Consider the following 21,753-nt stretch of genomic DNA (forward strand, 5'->3'; position numbering starts at 1 on the left):
TGATTTCCATCATTTTGATGAGGAAGGACTTTAAAAGCCAGGCCTTCTTTTGGATAGGGCAGATCGAGATCAAGTGAGCTTGGAGTCAGAGTGAACTTGAGAGAACATAGAAAATGGACAAGCAGGCTCAAGGTGTGCAAGCACACAGGCACTAGGCTGGGCAGGGGTTCAGTGAGGAGAGGTAGAAAGCTTTAAGGCACTGGAACAAGGGACTTTTCTTTTTTGATCTCACAATGACTTGGAACACACTATGTAGATCGGGATGGCCCCAGTCTCACAGAGCTCATTTACCTCCAGAGTACTGGGATTAAATGTTTGCAGAAGGCTTTTAGAGCAGAGTTTAGGCATGCCAGTGGCCCTGCCAGTTAGCCCCCAGGCTTCTGGTTGGTGGTCTTAAGAGTAAAAAGCTCAGGAAGGGCCGTGGCTTGGACCCAGGACTTTCCTGGTGTAAGTGAGGCTTCAGAATCCATCTAAGCAGCACACACACAATAGAGTTAGGACAGTAGTGTCAGTCCTGACTCAGAAACTAGGGCTGGCCCAACAGTCTGCCCATAGTGATGCTTGCTCGCTGAAGGGTGAAACTCAGTGCTTAAATCAGCCAGCTTCTCAACAATTCTTGTTGCAGAGTAATGTGGACGAAATGAAATTGAGAGGGTGTCAACTGGATGTCACTTGTCACCAAATTATGGGTCACATTAAATGCTCTTTTTAAGGAGTCAGATTGAACTGAATGTAAAGTGAGAAGCTGTTGACGTCTTTTTGATTATAGAGATGACATGATTAAAGATGTGATTTAGGAAAAACCCGCACTCAAATTTAGTGGTGCAGGTTATGGTTATAGAAATAGAAAAATCAAATCAAGCGGATTCTTAGGGCATTAGGTTAATTTAATTTCCTTAATTGAATCACAAAAAACTTTTATACTTTATACTTACATAAGTAAAAATTTGCATTGTGAAATGTCTTGAGGGCTGAGGGGTAGCTCAGGTAGTAGATGCTTGCCTAGTGCCAGGAGGCGCTGGGATAGTCTCTACCCTGCATGAACCCTGTGCGAACCCTGCGTGCGGGTGTGGTGCATCTCTACTCCCTGCACTTAGCACTGGAGGTTCAGGAGGTCAAGGCTATGATGTATTTATTATTCTTTTTATTTTCCCCCAAGATGGGGTTTCTTTATGTAGCTTTGGCTGTCCTGGAACTCCCTCTGTAGATCAGGCTGGCTTCCAGTTCACAGAGACTCACCTGCTTCTGCCTCCCATCTAAGAGTGCTAGGATTAAAGACTGGCCACCTTTAAAGCACTCCCTGCCTTTAAGGCACGTTATCTTTGTGATTTGTGCTATGACTCTCATTTGAAATGTAATGAATCTTCTAATTTGAGGTAGCATATTTTATAATATGATTTGAGTAGATATATTTTTTTGAAATTATTAAAAGTTAAGATATGCAGTATAATTAATGTTATAATTTCAGCATGCTACCATTCATACTTAATAATAATAAATAGAATATTGACTTTGTATAACAAAATCCATTTTACAAGTGTTTCTGTGGGAGATTAATCCTGTGAAATATTTCTAGAAAATAATTCAGTTTTAAAGTGTTTAAAGTATTTTTTTTTTGATGGTTTGGTTCTATAATCAGTGTGGAAATTAAAATAGATGTGAAATTTCCTTTGAAAAATTCCTTTGTTGTACATAAAATAGTAGTATAATCACATTTTTCTCTGGCATTGTTCAAATTTGCTGTTTCCCTATATCAAGAGACACAATTTGGAAGCAGTTAAGGGCTGTGTAGAATAATAAACTTAATTTTTCTTTACTGTAAATCCAGAATTCCATTCATCAGACTAAACTCACTGGAGTTTTTATGAGTCAATATTGTTTTAAATGTAAAAGTTATATGACGTAATTCTGCCATATTCTTTTAATTCTTTCCCTTATGCAACCATCATTTCAGAGCTTGGTTTAGGAGACTTCCTGAATAAGGAAAAAAAAATTAGTTACTTGGCCACAAAACTCTTGACACCCCCCTCCTCTATTACGGCACAGAAAATTTGAGCTAAGCCTCTTAATCTCCTTTCTTTTTGATATTGAGGCGTTTTGTATTTGAGGACTACCTGTAAGAGAGCAGGCTGAACAAACCATTGGCCAGCAAGCCAGTAAGCAGCGCCCTCCACGGCCTCTGCATCAGCCCTGCCTCCAGGCTCCTACCCTGTGTGCGTTCCTGTCCTGGCTTCCTTCAGTAATAGACTATGATATGGACGTGTAAGCCAAATAAACCCTTTCCTCCCCAACTTGTCTTTTGGTCATGGTGTGTCATCACAGCAGTAATAACCTTGACTAGGATACTACTAGTATTCCACCTTTACATGTCTGTCCTCTTATTACTAGGTCATTACATTTTTATTATGGAATAGTAGTCCATTGTAAAACATTGTTTCTCCTTTGAGACAGGGCTTCTTTGTATAGCTCTGGCTGTCCTGGAGTCGTAAATCTTGAGTGGAAAGAAATATGTGCTTATTTTATACATAACACTTGAACTTTGATATTCACTATTTTTTTAAGTTTTTTTTTTAAGATTTATTTATTTATTATATGTAAGTACACTGTAGCTGTCTTCAGACACTCCAGAAGGAGGGCATCAGATATCATTACAGATGGTTGTGGGCCACCATGTGGTTGCTAGGATTTGAACTCAGGACCTTCAGAAAAGCAGTCAGTGCTCTTAACCGCTGAACCATCTCTGTAGCCCAGATATTCACTATTTTTATTGGTAAAGAAAGTTATAGGTAATTTTCAGTCGAAGTCAAATGTTATGGTATACTTTAAGAAAATTATGTGTATAGGCGTTTTGCCTGTGTGTATGTCTGTGCACCACATGTGTGCTTGTACCAGTGGAAGCCAGAGAGGGCACTGGCTCCCCTGGGACTGGACTAGAATTACAGATACAGTCCTGGTGGGGCTCAAATCAAACCCTGGTCCTCTGGTAAAACAGCCAATGTTCTTAACCACTGAGCCATCTCTCCTGCCCTTGTTTACTTTTTTCTAGTGTAATAAAAGCTTTCTGAGTCCGTGCATGAGACCCAGGCTCAGTTTATAGCCTTACACAGCGTATGTGCTTGGAACCCCTGTGCTCCTAGCACTCGGGAAAGTAAAGGCGGGAGGACCAGGGATTTGAGGTCATCATTGGCTAGATTTTGAGGCCAGTCTAGGCCACACAAGACTTATCTCCCGATCCACACTGCGGTGGCGCACGCCTTTAATCCCAGCACTTGGGAGGCAGAGGCAGGTGGATTTCTGAGTTTGAGGCCAGCCTGATCTACAAAGTGAGTTCCAGAGCAGCCAGGGTGACACAGAGAAACCCTGTCCTGTCTCGAAAAAAACCAAAAAACCAAAAAACTTGTCTTCCTAACCGCTACCAGAAAAAAAAAATTGTTAAATTTTTATTTTAGTTACTGCATCTGTGGTGGGTTAATGGAGAACGGCCCCCATAGGCTCATATTTTCGAATGTGTGATTCCTAATCAGATGTATGATCTGATTGGAGGAGTCATGTCACTAGGAGTGGGCGTTGAGGGTTCAAAGCCCGCGCCTGGCGTAGTCTCTTTCTGCCCTCTGTGGGTGGCTCAGGATACAAGTTCTCAGCGGCTGTTCCAGCGCTGTGCCCAGTGCAGTGGTGGCCACCGACTAACTCTGAAGCTATAAGCAAGCCCACAATGAAGAGCTCTTTTGTACAAATTTGGTGTTTATTCACAGCAGTAGAAGAGTAACTAGGATAGCAGATTTCAAAGTTCTATACGTTCTGGTAATTTTAACCATAAAATGACCTCTAGGAATATTTAGTTTTGGAATTGATTATATAAGACACTTTAAAGTTTATGTACTCTCTTCAAAATAACTTAAATATTTAGAAGTGTTAAAACAGAAAAGAATGTTTAAGGCTTGGGCTTAAAGATAAATATTTATGTCATCCTATTATTAGGAATTATTGATTATAGTAAAAAATGCCAAAGGTAGGTATGGTGGCATACACATTAAATTCAGTATCCAGGTGGGTCTCTGAGTTCTGTGTATCAAGTTCTAGGTCACCCACGTATACAGAGAGTGTATAATGTCTTAAAGAAAAAGAGATTAGAAGCCTGCTGCTGACTAGGAATTACCCTGTCTTCCTCAAGACTAGCTTTTACCCTTTATTCTTGCTGAAAGACCCTTAAGTCTCTGTCTCTGTCTGTCTCTCTCTCTCTGTCTCTCTGTCTCTCTCTCGCTAGTATTGATTTAGGAAGTATGTTCCAGGGTCTTGGAGGAACTAGAATGGAATGGATTTCAGAAACATAGTGGAATTTGGGGGTGTTTAGTCAGGGATATGGTAAATTAATATTTTCTGTCATATAGGTGGCCTGCTGTAGGAGGTTATATTCCTCGCTCCTGTTCCCAGTGATCTTCATTCTAGTCTCTGAAGTCCCTCATCTTTTTCCTTCCCTGACTTATGGGGTTCAGTGATAGAAGGACAAGAAGAATTGATTGTGGTAGTCAAAATTTTAAGCATTATAATGTATATGCGCGCACGCGCGCGCACACACACACACACACACACACGAGTTAGTTTTTAAGGTAACTTTGTTTTTTTACAAGTGTATGTGGTATAAATTTGCACCGTGTGTGTGTGTGTGTGTGTGTGTGTGTGTGTGTGTGTGTGAACATGTGTGAGCATCTGGAATCCCAGCGTTGTCCCTGGGTGTGTCCCTTTGCTGCACTCTGCTTCCTTCCCAAGGCGGGGTCACTCAGTGAGCACAGCGCTTGCTGCCTCAGATAGTCTGCTGGCCAGCTTGGCCTGGGCCACCTCCTGTGCTCATTGCTGCCCCACGAAAGAAAGGACATACTGCTGATGGGAGAGTCTTTTGGCTTTAAGATTAATTATAATTTCTGAATTTACAGAATTGAATTGTCCTTTTTCAGGAATGAGAACACTGGACATAAAAATAATGTACTTTGGATTCTGAGAATACAGCAGAATATTTAGTCTACTATATTTTTTCCAGCATTTTTTTTTCCTAGAGACAGTGTCTAATTACATAGATCTGGGCTAGCCAGAACTCCTGGAAATTTGTTAAATAAAAATAAATGAAGGATAACCCTATTCAAAAATGGGGTACAGATCTAAACAAAGAATTTTCACCTGAAGAAATTCGGATGGCCGAGAGGCACCTTAAGAAGTGCTCAACATCATTAGTCATTAGGGAAATGCAGATCAAAACAACCCTGAGATTTCACCTTACACCAGTCACAATGGCTAAGGTCAAAAACGCAGGAGACAGCAGGTGTTGGCGAGGATGTGGAGAAAGAGGAACACTCCTCCACTGCTGGTGGGGCTGTAAGATGGTACAACCACTGTGGAAATCAGTCTGGAGGTTCCTCAGAAAACTGGACATGAGACTTCCAGAGGACCCTGCTATACCTCTCCTGGGCATATACCCAAAGGATTCCCCGGCATGCAATAAAGACACATGCTCCATTATGTTCATAGCAGCTTTATTTATAATAGCCAGAAGCTGGAAAGAACCCAGATGCCCCTCAAAGGAGGAATGGATACAGAAAATGTGGTATATTTACACAATGGAATACTACTCAGCAATTAGAAACAATGAATTCACAAAATTTTTAGGCAAATGGTTTGATCTGGAAAATATCATCCTAAGTGAGGTAACCCAATCACAAAAGAATACACATGGAATGCAATCTCTGATAAGTGGATATTAATTAGCCCAGAAGCTCTGAAAACCCAAGGCACAAATTGCATAACAAATGACTCCCATGAAGAAGTATGGAGAGGGTCCTTATCCTGGAAAGGATTGATCTAGCATGGGAGGGGAATATAAGGACAGAGAAAAAGGAGGGAGGTGATTGGAGAAGGGATGGAGAGAAGAAGGTTTATGGGACATATGGGGAGGGGGGATCCGGGAAAGGGGGAATCATTTGGAATGTAAACAAAGAATATAGAAAATAAAAATATTAAAAAAAAGAAAGAAATAGTCAAAAAATAAATGAAGGAAAAATAGAACTTTCTTAATCTCAAAAACATTCTGTAAGCTTATCTTTTCTGTAGCTTGCCATGTTAATTAAATCAGTCATTAAAACATAATTTTATATATTTCTCCATGTCTAGACATTGGAATAATAGCTTTAATTTCTAAGGTTCCAAAGTTTTTGCAATGATATGGTACACTATTTCAGTTGGCTCAGTTTCTTAAATACTAAAATGAAAAGTCAAATACTCTAATTTTTTTTTTTTTGCATTTATTTGTGTGTGTGTGTGTGTGTGTGTTGGAGGCATTTTCCATTGGAGAACAGATGACAGTGTGTGGGAGAGCTGGTTCTCTCCTACCATGTGGGTTCCTAGGACCATCCCGTTTGTCAGGCTTGCAGTAGGTAGGTGCATGTACAGGTGCACCGGCCCATCCCGCTGGTCCACAGATGCTTGTATGTTCTTTCTAGTGCACTCTGATTTTCATGTGCATATCGTCATTTCTGTTGTTACCATTATTGACAGACTCTCATATAGCCTGGCTTTGACCTTGAACTGATGCTCTTGCTCCTGCCATCAGCATTCTGCTGGAACACATGCCGTGGTGTTGGCATGCCAATTTACTTTTGTTTGAATGAGCTTGATACGTAGAAATCAGTCATCCTCAATAATAATGCTTTAAATTTATTTTTTATTTCAGTTCATTCAGCCTCTAAAGAAATCATAGAGTCCAGGGCACAAGAAGAGGAAGGTAGCAGCTCGCTTAAATATTTCAGTGTCGTTTGGTGTAAAGCTTCAAAGAAGAAACACAAAAAATGGGAAGGCGATGCTATCCTCATTGTAAAAGGAAGGTCCTTCACATTGAAAGATTTGGAAGGAAAAGATATTGGAAGAGGTATTGTGATATATATTACCTGTTGTCTTAGTCGGGGTTTCTATTCCTGCACAAACATCATGACCAAGAAGCAGGTTGGGCAGGAAAGGATTTATTCAGCTTACACTTCCACATTGCTGTTCATCACCAAAGGAAGTCAGGACTGGAACTCAAGCAGATCAGGAAGCAGGAGCTGATGCAGAGGCCATGGAGGGATGTTACTTACTGGCTTGCTTTCCCTGGCTTGCTCAGCTTGCTTTCTTATAGAACCCAAGACTACCAGCCCAGGGATGGTACCACCCACAAGGTGGTACCCACAAGGGGTCCTCCCCGCTTGATCACTAATTGAGAAAATGCCTTACAGCTGGATCTCATGGAGGCATTTCCTCAAGGGAGGCTCCTTTCTCTGTGATAACTCCAGCTTGTGTCAAGTTAACACACAAAAACAGCCAGCCAGCACAATTGACCCTGTGTCAACTAGACGCACCAACACATCACCATAAAGCTTCAACCCTTACTTTCTTATTCATCCCCAAGATCTAAATAACTTTAAAAGTCCCACAGTCTTTGCATATTCTTAAAATTTCAATCCCTTTAAAATATCCAATCTCTTTTAAAATTCAGTCTTTTTTTTACAATTAGAAATATCTTAACTGTGGGCTACACTAAAATACTTTCTTCCTTTAAGAGGGAAAAATATCAGGGCACAGTCAGAATCAAAAGCACAATCAGACTCTCAACCATCCAATGTCTGGGATCCACTCATGATCTTCTGGATTCCTCCAAGGGCTTGGGTCACTTCTCCAGCTCTGCCTTTTGTAGCACACACCTTGTGTTCTACTGTCTGTACTCCACTGCTACTGTTCTTAGTGGTCATTCATGGCATTGGGACTTCCAAAACTCCGCTGTCTTCCGCTGTAACTAGGCTTCACCAATAGCCTCTCATAGGCTCTCTTCATGGTGCCAAGCCTCAACTCCTTTGCCTTCAGTCCTTCACCATCAACTGTAAATGAGGCTGCACCGTCACCAATGGCCTTCCATGGCCTCACACAATGCCAAGTCTCAGCTGCTTTTCAGGACCCCTTCATGCCTTCAATACCAGTACCACCTGGGTGACTCTTACACAGTACCAAGTCCAGCAGCAAAACAAGGTAGAACCTAAAGTTGTGGGGACAGGAAGCAAAAATTTTCCTAGAGGGTCACTAGGAGTGATGGTGAGTGGAACTGTTCCCTTTTCCACCTCTTGATTCCTGGACCCATGGATCCTGGCCATGGGAGAAACTGTACCATATATTGGATACTGCTTCAAAGCATATACTGTCTTCTGAAGAACTCCGCCCCAGCCCTCCATGCTGCTGCCACCTAATTGGTGCTGTAACTGTGTCTTCAAAAGGCCATTCCATCTTTTATCAGACCAGCTACTTCAGGATGATGGGGAACATGATAAGACCAGTGAATTCCATAATCGTGGGCCCACTGTCGCACTTCTCTGGCTGTGAAATTAGTTCCTTGGTCAGAAGCAATACTGTGTGGAATACCATGACGATAGATAAGGCATTCTGTGAGTCCATGGTTGGTGGTTTTGGCAGAAGCATTACGTACAGGAAAGGCAAATCCATAACCAGAATAAGTATCTACTCCAGTAAGAACAAAACGTTGTTCTTTCCACAGAAGAAGTGGTCCAATGGACCCAGCCATGGCCCTCGGCGGCAGTGTAGGCCAGGACCTCACAGTGACCCCAGGTGACTGTGTGCTCTCACCCCAGGCTGTTCCTCGCCACCCTTGTGTCCCCAGTCCCACCTCTTCATTGTGCACGCACCATTTTGCTTCTGTTTCTCTCCATCTCTTCACCACTGACTTGCCCATCTCAGTGGCACACGGGGCCTCTGGGTGTCTTCTGCCCCGGCATGCCTCATAGCAGGGGTTGTGGGGGAACAAGTGGGGTAGGAGGTAGTAGGTGGGAAGGTGGGGGTGTCGTCTCAGCTGTGGTAATTTCTTAAATACTTTTACAAACTTATTTATCCATACACACACACGTACACACACACATATATATTTATTTCTATTTTGTGTCAGAGATAGTGAGAATGAGAGAGAGAGAGAGAGAGAGAGAGAGAGAGAGAGAGAGAGAGAGAGAGAGGACACGTGTGTGCAGTGGTGTGTGTATGTATGAATGGAGGTAAGAGTTGGTGTACTCTAGACTAGCTTGCCCAAGAGCTTTCAAGCAATTCTCCTGTTCCAAATTTTTCATCTTGCCATAAGAATGCTGGGAAATGGGCGTGAGCGAGTACTTCTTAGTTAAGAGTACATATTGCTGTTCCCTTGGACCCAAGTTTACTTTCCAGCGCATATATTGTTTATATATAAATCAATTAATCAATCAATCAATAAAAAAATAGTAAATCTTGTAAAAAGTGCTGAGATTATAGACACAAAACTTTTTTTTTTTTTGAGACAGGGTTTCTCTGTGTAGCCCTGGTTGTCCTGGAACTCACTCTGTAGACTAGGCTGGCCTCAAACTCAGAAATTCGCCTGCCTCTGCCTCCCAAGTGCTGGGATTAAAGGCGTGCGCTACCACTGCCCGGCTCATATTTGGCCTTTTAATCTGAGAATTAAACTTGAGTCATCAGGCTCATTCACCTAGCATTTTGAGCTATTTTCTGGCTCTTTTAAGTTTTTTTAAAATCAGAATGATGAAATATATATATATGCAATTTGTATGCAAAGTATAATGCTTATTTTGTATAGTCATGAGAAGATAACTATTTTATTACTGAGTTTTCTTAGAATATCAGTACAATTAATTTGTTTTTTTTTTTTTCCTTAAAGGCATTGGATATAAATTCAAAGAGTTTGAAAATGTAGAAGAAGGCCAAACATTGATGATTGGTGGGAAGGAGATAGAAATCCTGGGTACAGTCTCTTCTGACGACTTCAACAGTGGCAGGTGTTTTCAGTATGGAAGTGGAAGTCCTGCTGTCCCCAGTTCTCAGACTGTCAGGAAATGCTTTTCTAAGCCTTTCAAAAGTGTGTGTCAGTCAACCCAGGCAGCAGGAAGCAGACAGAATGAAGGACAAGACTGCCAACCACGCCATGACCCATGCACACCACGTAAGAGTTTAAAGATGCTCCTACTTTCTCTTTGTATTGTTTAAAGATCCTTTTCTTTTTCTGATTTTTTTTTCGTTTTTGAGATGTTTCTCTGTGGAACAGCCCTGGCTGTCCTGGAATTCACTCTGTAGACCAGGCTGGCCTTAAACTTAGAGAGATCCACCTGCCTCTTCTTACCTGTGCCACCACTACCAGGCTACTGTCTAAAGGTTTTTGACATGCGAAGTACATTTACATTTTGTTTTAAAATTTGCAAATGGTTGAGGTCAGCTTGAGTTACTTAGAAAGACAGTCTGCACTATATATTAAGATTCGTCTCAAAACTAAAAACTAAATAAAACGTAACTTGCAGGTAAGGGACTGACGAATGGGTGGGTGGCAAAGGCACCTGCTGCCGACTGACTTCCTGACTGATCCTCACACGCATGCGGTCCATGGCTTGCGCACACCCGCCTATACATGTGCTATACAAAATTCAAACACTTGGAAAATTTCAGGTGAAGATTATATTCAGACATCCCCTGTCACATAAGGAATAATGATGAAGTCAAATACTGATGGGAGATATATTACATGTAAATTCTTAATTTCAGTGATATATGCTGGTCTTGGTAGTTGGTGTGCATCCATGAGGATTTCCAGTTTCTTGTTCCCAGAAGAAAGCATTGAGCAGGCACATACCTACGGGAGAGAGTTGATTAATAAATACTACATTCCAAGAGCAACGAAGGCTAGCGCACATGCACACTCACGTGCCAGCTTTGTGGCTCATTTGCATATGTTCACTTCCTCAGGAATGCTCTCTGTTGTGTGTTATCCTCTCAGGTCTGGAGCCCTTTGCCACTGCTTCCAGCTGGTTCTCGCTGGTCTATGCCTGGGGATCCAGCCCAGCGTAGGACCCCTGGGGACCAGCCTTCCTTTTTGCCTGTCCGCTTCTCCTTCATTGCTGGTTTTGTAGCTTTGGGGTCGGTTCCTCCTGCCCTTACTGTCTGCATTGTCACTGAAGGGTGATGATACATCTTACAACCACTTCTTGCTATTGAGGAAGGAGTGTGGTCCCTTCCTATGAGAGACCACAAGATTTCTCACTCGTCATTGACTGATTGGAGAAGAGGGTCTGGACGCCTATGTTCGGATTGCCTGTTGTCCCTGCAGTACAAGTAGTCTAGAGTTGCTGCATCCTTGGTGACACAAAACCAGAGTTTCCCTGTGAGTATTGGGCAGTGTGCTAGCTAGTTCTAATGTTAACTTGATGTACACTAGAGTTATCTGAGAAGAGGAACCCACAAGTGAGAAAAATGTCTCTGTAAGATTGGCCTATGGGAGGGCCCGGCAGTGGTGGCGCACGCCTGTAATCCCAGCACTCTGGGAGGCAGAGGCAGGCGGATTTCTGAGTTCGAGGCCAGCCTGGTCTACAGAGTGAGTTCCAGGACAGCCAGGGCTACACAGAGAAACCCTGTCTCGGAAAAACCAAATCCAAAAAACAAAACAAAACAAGATTGGCCTGTGGGCAAGTTTGTAGTATGTTTTTTAAAAAAATTGGTGATTGATACGGGAGGGCCGAGCCAGGGTGCTAGGGTAGTGGGGTAGTGCTGCCCCTGGCCTGATGCTTCTGAATGTTGTGAGAAAGCAGGCTGAGCAGGCCATGGTGAGCAAGCCAGTAAGCAGCATTCCTCGATGGTCTCTGCATCAGTTCCTGCCTCCAAACTTCTGCCCTGAGTTCCTGCCCTGGCTTCCCTAATGATGGACTTATAAGCTGTAAGGTACAATAGCCCTTTCCTCCCAAGGTTGCTCTTGGTCACGGTGTTTGCTCCATGGCCATGCCGATCACAGAGGTGCCCTGTTGGGTTCTGTTATCACCTCTAGGGCCATCAGATCTTACAATGCAGCTGCCATTCTGAGTGAGCCTTTGAGGTTAGGAGGTGAGTTCTCAGGCTGTAGGAGGAGGCTCGCACTGCCGATTGCATACTGACTGTGGCCAAGCACAAAGGGGCAGTTTTAAGAAGGAATCTGGTTAGGGGATGGATTGAGTACATCATTGCTAACAGTGAACAGAGCTCCGCTCTCGTCCCAGGACTATGTGTCCGTGAAATAGGTGTTTATTCAACATACTAGATAGTTTATCTTCCTTTCTCATCTCTGTATTCTTCCTTTTTTCTTTCTTGTGTATGTATTCAATTTTGGATTGAATTAAGTTTAACCACATTGTCAACATGCAAACATACTCCAAAAACAGTTTTGATGGCTTAATTAACTTCAGATTTATCAATTGTCAGTCATCCTTATGTTACATTTGATTTTTTTTTTGTCTTTGGAGGATATTTTAGTGAATCCTTTAAGCTCTATTACCTTATTTCTAAAATAAGGTAATAGATTATTATTTGATGATTAATTCATGCTGCTTTTCAAAAGCTCATGAATTTGACATTCATGAATGTAATAGTTAACCTTCAGCAAATAATGATGGTTAAGTCAATGGGAAATTTGTCATCCTCAGTTCTGACTAATGGTAATAGAAGTGGTCACCATCAGTTTGCACAGGCCGTAAGATAAAGGCAGCCCTTACTTGAGCTTGGGAGTCGTCACAGAATGAGAGTCTGAGCACTGGCAAGTGCATCTTGTCACAATCCTAACCGTGCCTCCCCGTGGGAGTGGCTCCCTGTTCTGACTGTAGAATGCTGTGCGTACTGAATTCCTTCCTAGACAGAAGTGAATGTCAGCATCTGGAGCACTTCAGAGCGCACAGTTCATAACTTCTTCCCCCTTTCCTTCCTCTCTCATCCTCAGCCTGTTCTCCTGTTCCTTCCTTTTCTCCCTTTTGGCCTAGAATTCTTTCTTTTCCTTCTGCTAGGATTACAGATGTGTGCTCATTTCTACTATGTACACACACACACACACACACACACACACACACTTCACCATGAACAATCGTGAACAGTTCTGGTGTAGGAACAATGGGAATGAGATCGTGTTGTTCTGGATGTGGTATTACCTTATTTTTCAGATGCCCTTGTTATGCCTCGACCAGACAAGAGTCACCAGTGGATGTTTAATAGGCACGGCTTCCCTATTGTGGATGTGGTGATAGACCCTTACCTTGTACATCACCTTCGACCACATCAGAAAGACGGAATCATCTTCCTGTATGAGTGTGTGATGGGAATGAGGTAGGAAGAATCAATGGTCACAATTAGCACTTCTGAGACGAATCTGATAGAACGAACTTCAGGTCTGTACCATAAATGTCAGTTGGTAGAAAAGGCAATTGGTCCTAAATGTGTGCATTCCTCAGTGGTCCTCGGTGGAAGCCATGTGCCAGATGTCCTGATGAGAAGAAGCCAGGAGAAGGAGCATGAGTAGCTCTGCCCTACATTACCCAGGTCTCTTTATCAATAATATTTCACTTGTTCCTCACAATTAGGTAGGGAAAATACCAGCTTTATTTTATGGACAATAAGAATAGAGAGATTTACTTTGCCCGTTATATGGTTAGTGAGAGGTCGTGTTAGACACAGTGTAGGAATGATCAGCTTTTAGTTGAAGGCTCTTTTCTCTAAACCATTTGGCTTCTAAGAGGTACCTCATACATATGCACACGTACACATGTGCACGCACGCAAACACACACGTTTTCATGCTGTGCATTGAGCCCAGGGCTTTGCACACACTTTTCTAACCTCACCAAGTCTTTTCATATAATCGTCACCTTCACATTTTCTAGACTTCAACAAAAGATGTAGTTCTAAACTTACCCTTGCCAGCCCCTGTTTCTCTTCTCACAAAGACACATGGCTACAAAAGCGTCTTTTTTTGGAAAGCACAATTTTTGGTGTGAGGCTCACAGGAGCGTGAGCAATCTGAAGTCATGTTACTGACTGAGGAAGCTGATGAGAACTCAGGAGGAATATTAAACTGCATGGCTGCATCTTAGTCCCCTTCAGACTTTATTTCCACAAGGACGGTCACCACCTGGAAGTGGCACTTGGAGCTTTTCAGGAGGATCTAACAACTCTTGATGAGTTTGTTCATCCTCTTTGTGTGTGCTCCTGTGTGTGTGCGTGCACTGTGTACCTAGCACATAGACACATTTCATGTGTCGCTTCTATCTTGGTTTTTTTGTTTATTGTTATTGTTTTGGAGTTATGGTCTTTAGTGACCCAGACTTGCTGATGTGGCAGACTGGCTGGCCAGTGAGCTCTGGGCATCTGCCTGTCCCTGTCTCTACCGCACGGAGATTACAAGTATGTCCCATCATCCCTGATGCTTTATGTGGAGTGTGAGATTGATTTAGGTCATTATCTGTGCTGCTGCTGAAACCGTCTCCCCAAACCCTGCTTGTTAGTTATTCCTAATAGAGAAATACAATTAAGCTAACAAACTATATTTATGTTTTTGGTAATATCCTTAATTTCATTGGACATTGTAACTTTTAAATATCATGTAACTATCTAAGAGCTTAAAAATATAAAGCAGTATAAAATGTATGATTTTGAAAATATTCCTTAAGTTGTATTATTGTAGGACATCAGACATTTTCTAAACTATTTTGGTTGAGGGCTCCATTGTCTGTCAGAGAGTGATAAATTTTGATTGTAGAATATGTTTACTTTAAACAATTTCAGCTCAGGTCTTGCTGACTGTGTATTTGAATTTCAGTGTATTTTGAATTCTTTTGATCTAGTAAAGTTGATTAATAAGTGTTCAAAATGCTAGTGATGAGAAACATAGTTGTAGTTAAATTATCCCAATGTAGATACAAAATTGTAATTCATTTCTAGTATTCAACTATGTCTAGATGACAGTAATAGAGGTTTTATATTCAGGTCTTTAACTTCAGATTCATGTTTTGATAATTATTCACAATACATAATGGTTATAATTGTCAAAGACTCAAAATTGATAGGTTGTTATCAGCTAGATGAAATACTAACCTAGTCTGCAGGGTCATTATGACCAGTTTCCTGTTCTTGTTGATATCAGGGCATGAACTATTTTCCCATTGTGATTCAATAAACTGTAATTATTTCTAACAGAACAACTGGCAAATGTGGTGCTATTCTTGCTGATGAAATGGGTTTAGGGAAAACACTGCAGTGTATCTCGCTCATCTGGACCCTACAGTGTCAGGGACCCTATGGTGGCAAGCCAGTAATAAAGAAGACACTTATTGTTACCCCCGGAAGCTTGGTGAATAACTGGAGGAAAGAATTTAAAAAATGGCTGGGAAGTGAAAGGATCAGGATATTCACTGTTGATCAGGTAAGGGAGTTTTAAAGATTTACATCCTAAACATTTTTAAAACACCTAGCCTCTTAACTTACTATAGTTAGTTCTTAGCTTTTTGAGTGTGTGGACTTCCACCAGCCCCTTGCATAGAGATGGAGTTTTGACCTACATATTGATTTTGAGTTGTTATAGGTGGTTCCCTTTGGTTCCTCAGAGTCACATGTTCAGGTGCTGGCTCTCAGTGTGCAAGTGTTCATTTTCTTGTAGTGTGATAATGCGCTATCATGAGGTAGAAACGCAGCTGGAAAAAAAGGGGGGCAGCAACTTCTTGGCTTCTGTAGTAAGGGGGCTGATGGCTGTTTTTCCTAGGGGGGAAAAACAACAAAACAACAACAACAACAACAACAACAACAACAACAAAAACCGTCCAGACTTGGACAGCTTTATAGTGAGACCTTAGCCTGTTACATACATACATACATACATACATACATACATACATACATGTGTGTGTTATGAATTCATGTAATATTTTGTACATTATAGTTTAGCCTAATTTACCTTAAGTGTGCTTAAAACAGTTATATTAGCTTGTACCTTGAAGAACTCAGTTAGGTTTTGTATGTGTGCAGGTTATTCGAGAGGACACTGAATTGAATTACTAGGCACAAAGGCGTTTATTAGAAGTGTTGGTAATGACTTAGATAGCTAGGCAGAGGCAACAGCGGGACTCTGAGGAGAGTTCGGTCCCCAGCACAGAAAGGCAGCACAGCAGTGTCTCTGAAGAGATTACATCCAAAGGCAGAGGAGGGAGTCTCTTTATAACTCTGAGGACGAGGAGGATGTTCCTAGGCTGGAGGCATGGGGTGGGTCGGGGACAGTGTGGGTACCCCTTTGTTGTAGACTCAGTAGATGACACTTCCCAGCTGAGGTGCCACGGCAAGGCTGTTCACAGTCCGTATCCAGGAGAGGGGCTCAGCAGAGACTGGCTGCTAACATTGTGTATAGTCACCTTACAAAAATCTATTTTATAATAAATGTTGAATATTTTATTTGTTTTACTGAATACCGTGGAAACAGAATGGCTTTATGGCTATCTTTTGTACCATTTTCAAATCAAAATATCAGAAGTCAATCATCGGAAGTCACTCAAGAGCCTGATGCTTTAGGAGATAGGGCATTGGAAGGTGGGAAGGGTTAGGTAGTCATGAGGATGGAGCTCTGTGATGACATCTAGTATGCTGGTACCAAAGGAAGAGAGATCAGAGCATCCCCTCCCTACTGTGAGAGCTTTACTTCCCAGTGAAACCAGGGAGAAAGGGAAGGCTTTTTATGTTAACAGTCTAGGTCTTACTGGTCTGGTAGGTGTTACCCGAGACCATTATGTTAGGGCCAGCTCCGTGGGGCTTTGATGATGCTGAGGAGGTTCCTGTTGTCATGTGTGGGGTGTAATTTTGTCCTTTGACTTAAGATATTTGCCAGTGAGGCCCCTTGTTCCTGGGATCTAATGCAGTTGTAGGGAGAGAAACCCAGGAGAGCTCAGAAAGAAGGAAGGCACCAAAACATGCCTGAGCATGCCTGAGCCTGTGGCTGGGACCGGCTTCACTGAGGGCCAGTCTTAGGCTTCCCATCCCAATGAGAAGCCATGGCTATTGTTCAAGCCTAGCAGGACCAAGACGGAGGTCGGGGTGGGGGTGGGGAGGTGGGGGAGTCGGTTGGGGGTGTGTGTTAATGGATTCTGATAGTTGGTTACTGGTGGGAAAATATGTTGCTTAGATTTGATTATGTAGTTTCTGTTTATGGTTTATTAAATATTATTTTTCTCTCTTTAGGACCATAAAGTTGAAGAATTTATCAATTCTACATTTTATTCTGTTCTTATCATCAGTTATGAAATGTTACTTCGTTCTCTAGATCAAATTAAGACCATACCGTTTGGCCTTCTGATCTGTGATGAGGGGCACCGTTTGAAGAACAGTAGTATTAAGACGACGACGGCCCTTTCCAGCCTCTCTTGTGAGAAGAGAGTCATTCTCACTGGTTAGTAGTCCCTCTGCGGGAGATGGGATGGAAGTTTTGCTTACTGAACCTTTATAGTTTGTAATCTGACGCTTGACATAAAAAGACCTGATGATGTTGGGGGAATTCATACGAATAAACCTGTGTTCATTGATTATGAGTCTTCAAATCTCTGTGCACTTTTCTGCCTTTTGAGGAATAAGTTCAATGGTATCATAGTAAAGCATGAGGTTGATAGGGCTGGACTGGGTGTGCTTCAGGCTGCCCTGAAGCTGTGCACCTTGGGGAGGTAGCTTAACTTCCTGGTTCCTTGACTTCCTTGTCTGTGAAGTAGAGATGCAGTGGCATCATGCCATGGACTTGATCTGTGGAAGTCCAGTTCAGAGATCTCTGTCTTGCACATCCAACCTTGTTTTAAAAAAATTTAAATTACCTATTTATTTCTGTTTTGTGTGTATATGTGTGGGTATGCACATACTTTGGAGATCAGAGGACAACTTGTAGGGTCTGTTCTGTCCTTCCACTGTGTGGGTACCGGGGAAAGAACTCAGGTTGTGAGACTCGGCCATAACACCTTTCCCTGCTGAGCCATCTCTCTCTGGGCCTTTTTTTTTTTTTTTTTTAAATTTTTAAAAAAAATTTAATCAACTAATGATGAAAAAGATGAAAAGAATTGGCATCAAATATCATACATACTTTGATGCCCAGTGTTTAGCAGATAACTAATCAATGTTCATATGTAATAATAACATAAAAATTGCATAGTAGTGAAGCTGGTGTTTAGTACCTAGAGAGTTCTGTGTTTAAAGGAAACAAGACATTGGAAAAATGGGAAGTAGAATCTTGGTGGTTTCCATGTCTTTGGCTCTTTGAGGAGCTGAGTGGATTCTTCCAACTTCACGATCAACCAGATCATGGATTCTTGGATCTTGAGAGCCTTTAGACTAGAGAAACAATGGGAAAAATGACTGAATTTGTCTTTCATATGTGATAATTTCTCCTCCCTGTTTAGTGTGAGGCCAGGATTGCAGCTATAAAACAGACAGGACTAGCTCTAGCAGAGAGGAGGGTGACTGAGATCAGTGTAAAGAAAGGCCCTGAAAAGAGCTGCATTGACAGAGTAGAAAGCTCTTCCCCCACATCACATCGCTGCCGTTCCCAAGGGAGGTTCGCATCCTTGGGAGGAGCCTTACTACCTCACAGCCAAGGGCAGGTTCAGAACCGGAGCAGCCCTGCCCTCAGCCACTTTGCTGGAACCAGATGCAGAACTTTACGCTATGGTTTGGTTGTTCCTCTTTATTGCAGGGTGTTGCTTGTATTTATGTTCTCAGAAAGAAGGGACACATTTCTACAGAGACCTGTGATTATAAGACAGATTCAGCCTCTCATCACTGTTCTCTCTCCTCAGGTACCCCAGTTCAGAATGATTTACTAGAGTTTTTCGCATTAGTTGATTTTGTTAATCCAGGAATATTAGGGTCTCTATCATCTTATAGGAAAATATATGAAGAGCCCATCATTATGTCAAGAGAACCTTCTTCTTCCAAGGTATAACTTACTTTAGTTTTTTGGTATTCATTTATATACTGTATTTTATTAAATCTAATATACACCACTCTATATGTCACTAAAGATGACAGGATTAAAATTGTAAGGAAAACACTGATTGTTAAAAAACACCCTAGAGGTTGAAGCAAGATTGCTGCAAATTCTAGGGGACTTCAGGCTGCAAACTATGGCTGTATTTAACGTGCATGGAGGCTTGTGTGCGCGCACACACACACACACACACACACACACACACACACCACTGGGCAGAGGTAGCAGAGACCAGGCAAAGGTACGTAAGAGTTACAGGCCAGCCAGCCAGCTGGTCTACAGAGTGAACTCCAGGACGGCCAGAGCTCCACAACAGTAAGATCCTACCTCATGCACCCCTCCCCCATGCCAAACTAACAAACAGTCCTCCCCCACCAAATCTGACTTTATTAGTTTATTAGTGTGTTTTGGAAATAGTCTCAGTAGCTCAGGCTGACTTTGAACTGATCTACCTATTTTCACAGTATAGGGGTTACAGAGATGTGCCACAGACACCGTTTTATTAGGTACTAAGTGGATCAAACCTAGGGTTTCTTGCGTGTGGGACAAGTAATCTAAATTCTGAGCAGCATCTCTAGTGCTACATCTTCTTCTAGGGAAGTTAAATTATAAAGGTAATTTGTCATCATCTATTTTAAAAAGCATTTTACATGAATTAGAAACAGTACAAAATAATGGCTTACATGAATATTTCATAACTGCATGGAAAGTTTTTATGGAATATTATATAAAAATAATGTTAGTCACTGATCTGACAGGACTTTGCTGTTTGGTTTTTTGAGGCAGGGTTTATTATGTAGTCCAGGTTGGGCTAGAACTCACTGTCTAGACCAGGTTATCCTTCAGTTCACAGATCCACCTGCTCTGTTTATTCTGTTAAGTGCTGGGCTCAAAGGCGTGTGCTACCACACCCAGCCCAATCTAACATGTATTCTAAATACTGTACACGATCAAAGATGAACCAGAAGGACTACCTCTGTCTCTGCATGAAGGTTTGTTGTTTGAGATTATATTTCTTGCTACAAATAATAGCATATCATTGCATATTTATATAGAGACATGCTACTTTATATATCTTGACACCATTACTTAAAACTTTTCCTTTTTTGCGGATAGCATGCATGCTAAGGCATGTGTGTGGTTGGAGGACAACTTTTGGGAGCTGGTTGTTTCCATGGTGAGGATTATGGGTTCCTGGGTTTTCCCTGAGTAAGCATTCTCTACCTACTGAGTCATCTCACCAGCTCAGCTGTAGCTGATTTTGGTTGATTAAAATAGACTTTAGATTTCTTATAGTTCCGTAAAGAACTATAGTTTCTGTATTTTCTTTAAGGGCTTTATTACATTTTTAATAAATTAAACTCTTAAAAATTAAAAATAAGAGTTTTCTTATACAGGAATAAATATATACTTAAAGAATTTGTTTTAAATTTCCCTGTTAAGGTTTATATGGTCAAAGATTCTATAGAGAATTTAACCATATATTTTATTAATATTGTATTTTGACTTAAAATATACATTTTTTTAATAATGAACAGTGCATAATGATTTTGAAAGTGTCAACTGAAGAAAACCATTTATTTATTCTGTCAGAATTTCATACCTGCAAGCAATGTATTTTTGGTCATACTAACATCGCCACCCTGCCAGCTCATTGTGGACTGATAGCCCCATGTCCCTCTTCCAACTTCATGCCTTGTTTCCTTTTTAGACAACCCACTGAACCCGTCAGCAGAGCTTGTAGATGTATAGGTGGCTCTGGCACACAACTGGGCTTGGGCTCCCCACCATGCTGCATGTTGGCGGTGGGTCTTGTGACTCCTCCCAGCAAGGATCAGAAACCATTGCAGAATTGAGAGTCAGCGGGTAGGGAGGATCAGAGCAAATCAGCATCTTCTGGACATGAAAGGACTGTTGCTGAATGGACTCATAACTCACACAGCAGCCTTGGTTTCTGTTCAAGATGAAGCCAGTCAGGAGTCTAAGCCCCTATCCGTAGCTGAGGAGCTAATGACGGTTGATGGCCTTTGGGAAAGGGATAATCAGTCTTCTTTAAGTTTGTGGCACATGGCCAGTCCACTGTGTTCCAGCAGGTGGCCCACACCCATGAGTACGTGGGTAGCACAAATTGGAGTTGGTGGTTGACTTAAGCCACTTTTTTATTGCTGTGAAGAGGTGTGTAGAGACACTATGACCAACCAATTCTTAGAAAGGAAAGCATGTAATTGGAGGTTTGCTTACAGTTTCAGAGATTTAGTCTGTTATCATTATGTCAGGGAGTCAGGCATGACAGCCATGGTGCTGGAGAAGGTAGTTGAGAGTTATAGCCTGAAGGTCTACTTCTGGGAACTACGCATTTCAATACTTGAGTTTCTAGGGGCCATGTTTTTTTTTTTTTTTTTTTTTTTTTTTTTTGGTTTTTTTTGTTTGTTTGTTTGTTTTTTTGTTTTTTGGTTTTTTTGGATTTGGTTTTTCCAAGACAGGGTTTCTCTGTATAGCCCTGGCTGTCCTGGAACTCACTCTGTAGACCAGGCTGGCTTCGAACTTAGAAATCTGCCTGCCTTTGCCTCCCAGAGTGCTGGGATTACAGGTGTGCGCCACCACCGCCCGGCTCTGTAGGGGCCATTCTTATTCAAACCATCACAGTATTCCTTCCTTCTGTCCATCCGTCCTTCCTTCCTTCCTTCCTTCCTTCCTTCCTTCCTTCCTTCCTTCCTTCCTTCCATTCTTGGTCAAGAAATTGGGAGGTGGGGAATTAGGGTTCATCTCGGGGAGTTAGTGGGAGGAACAGGAGGAGAATATGATAAAGATACATTGTATGCATATGTGAAAGTCTTGAAGAATTAATAAAAAGTATATATTTTAAAATGTTGTGATGGAGTTTTGCATTGGTTTTCTCCAGTGGTA

At 41.8% G+C, this 21,753-nt stretch overlaps 1 protein-coding gene across 3 annotated transcripts in view; it reads left to right on the forward strand.

Annotated features, from left to right (window-relative positions):
• Positions 1–21,753, forward strand: part of Rad54b (RAD54 homolog B) — a 67,401-nt gene that overhangs the window by 33,137 nt on the left and 12,511 nt on the right. For 2 of the 3 annotated variants that reach the window (XM_052176084.1, XM_052176083.1), the window contains exons 4-9: positions 6,719–6,913; positions 9,722–10,003; positions 13,008–13,170; positions 15,036–15,261; positions 17,061–17,268; positions 18,656–18,795. In XM_052176084.1, the coding sequence (XP_052032044.1) occupies positions 6,719–6,913; positions 9,722–10,003; positions 13,008–13,170; positions 15,036–15,261; positions 17,061–17,268; positions 18,656–18,795 (1,214 nt within the window). The remainder of the gene's footprint in view (positions 1–6,718; positions 6,914–9,721; positions 10,004–13,007; positions 13,171–15,035; positions 15,262–17,060; positions 17,269–18,655; positions 18,796–21,753) is intronic. The other variant, XM_052176085.1, reaches the window with a different exon arrangement.

The sequence above is a fragment of the Apodemus sylvaticus genome, chromosome 3 (assembly GCF_947179515.1).
Source record: "Apodemus sylvaticus chromosome 3, mApoSyl1.1, whole genome shotgun sequence".
Lineage (NCBI taxonomy): Eukaryota > Metazoa > Chordata > Mammalia > Rodentia > Muridae > Apodemus > Apodemus sylvaticus.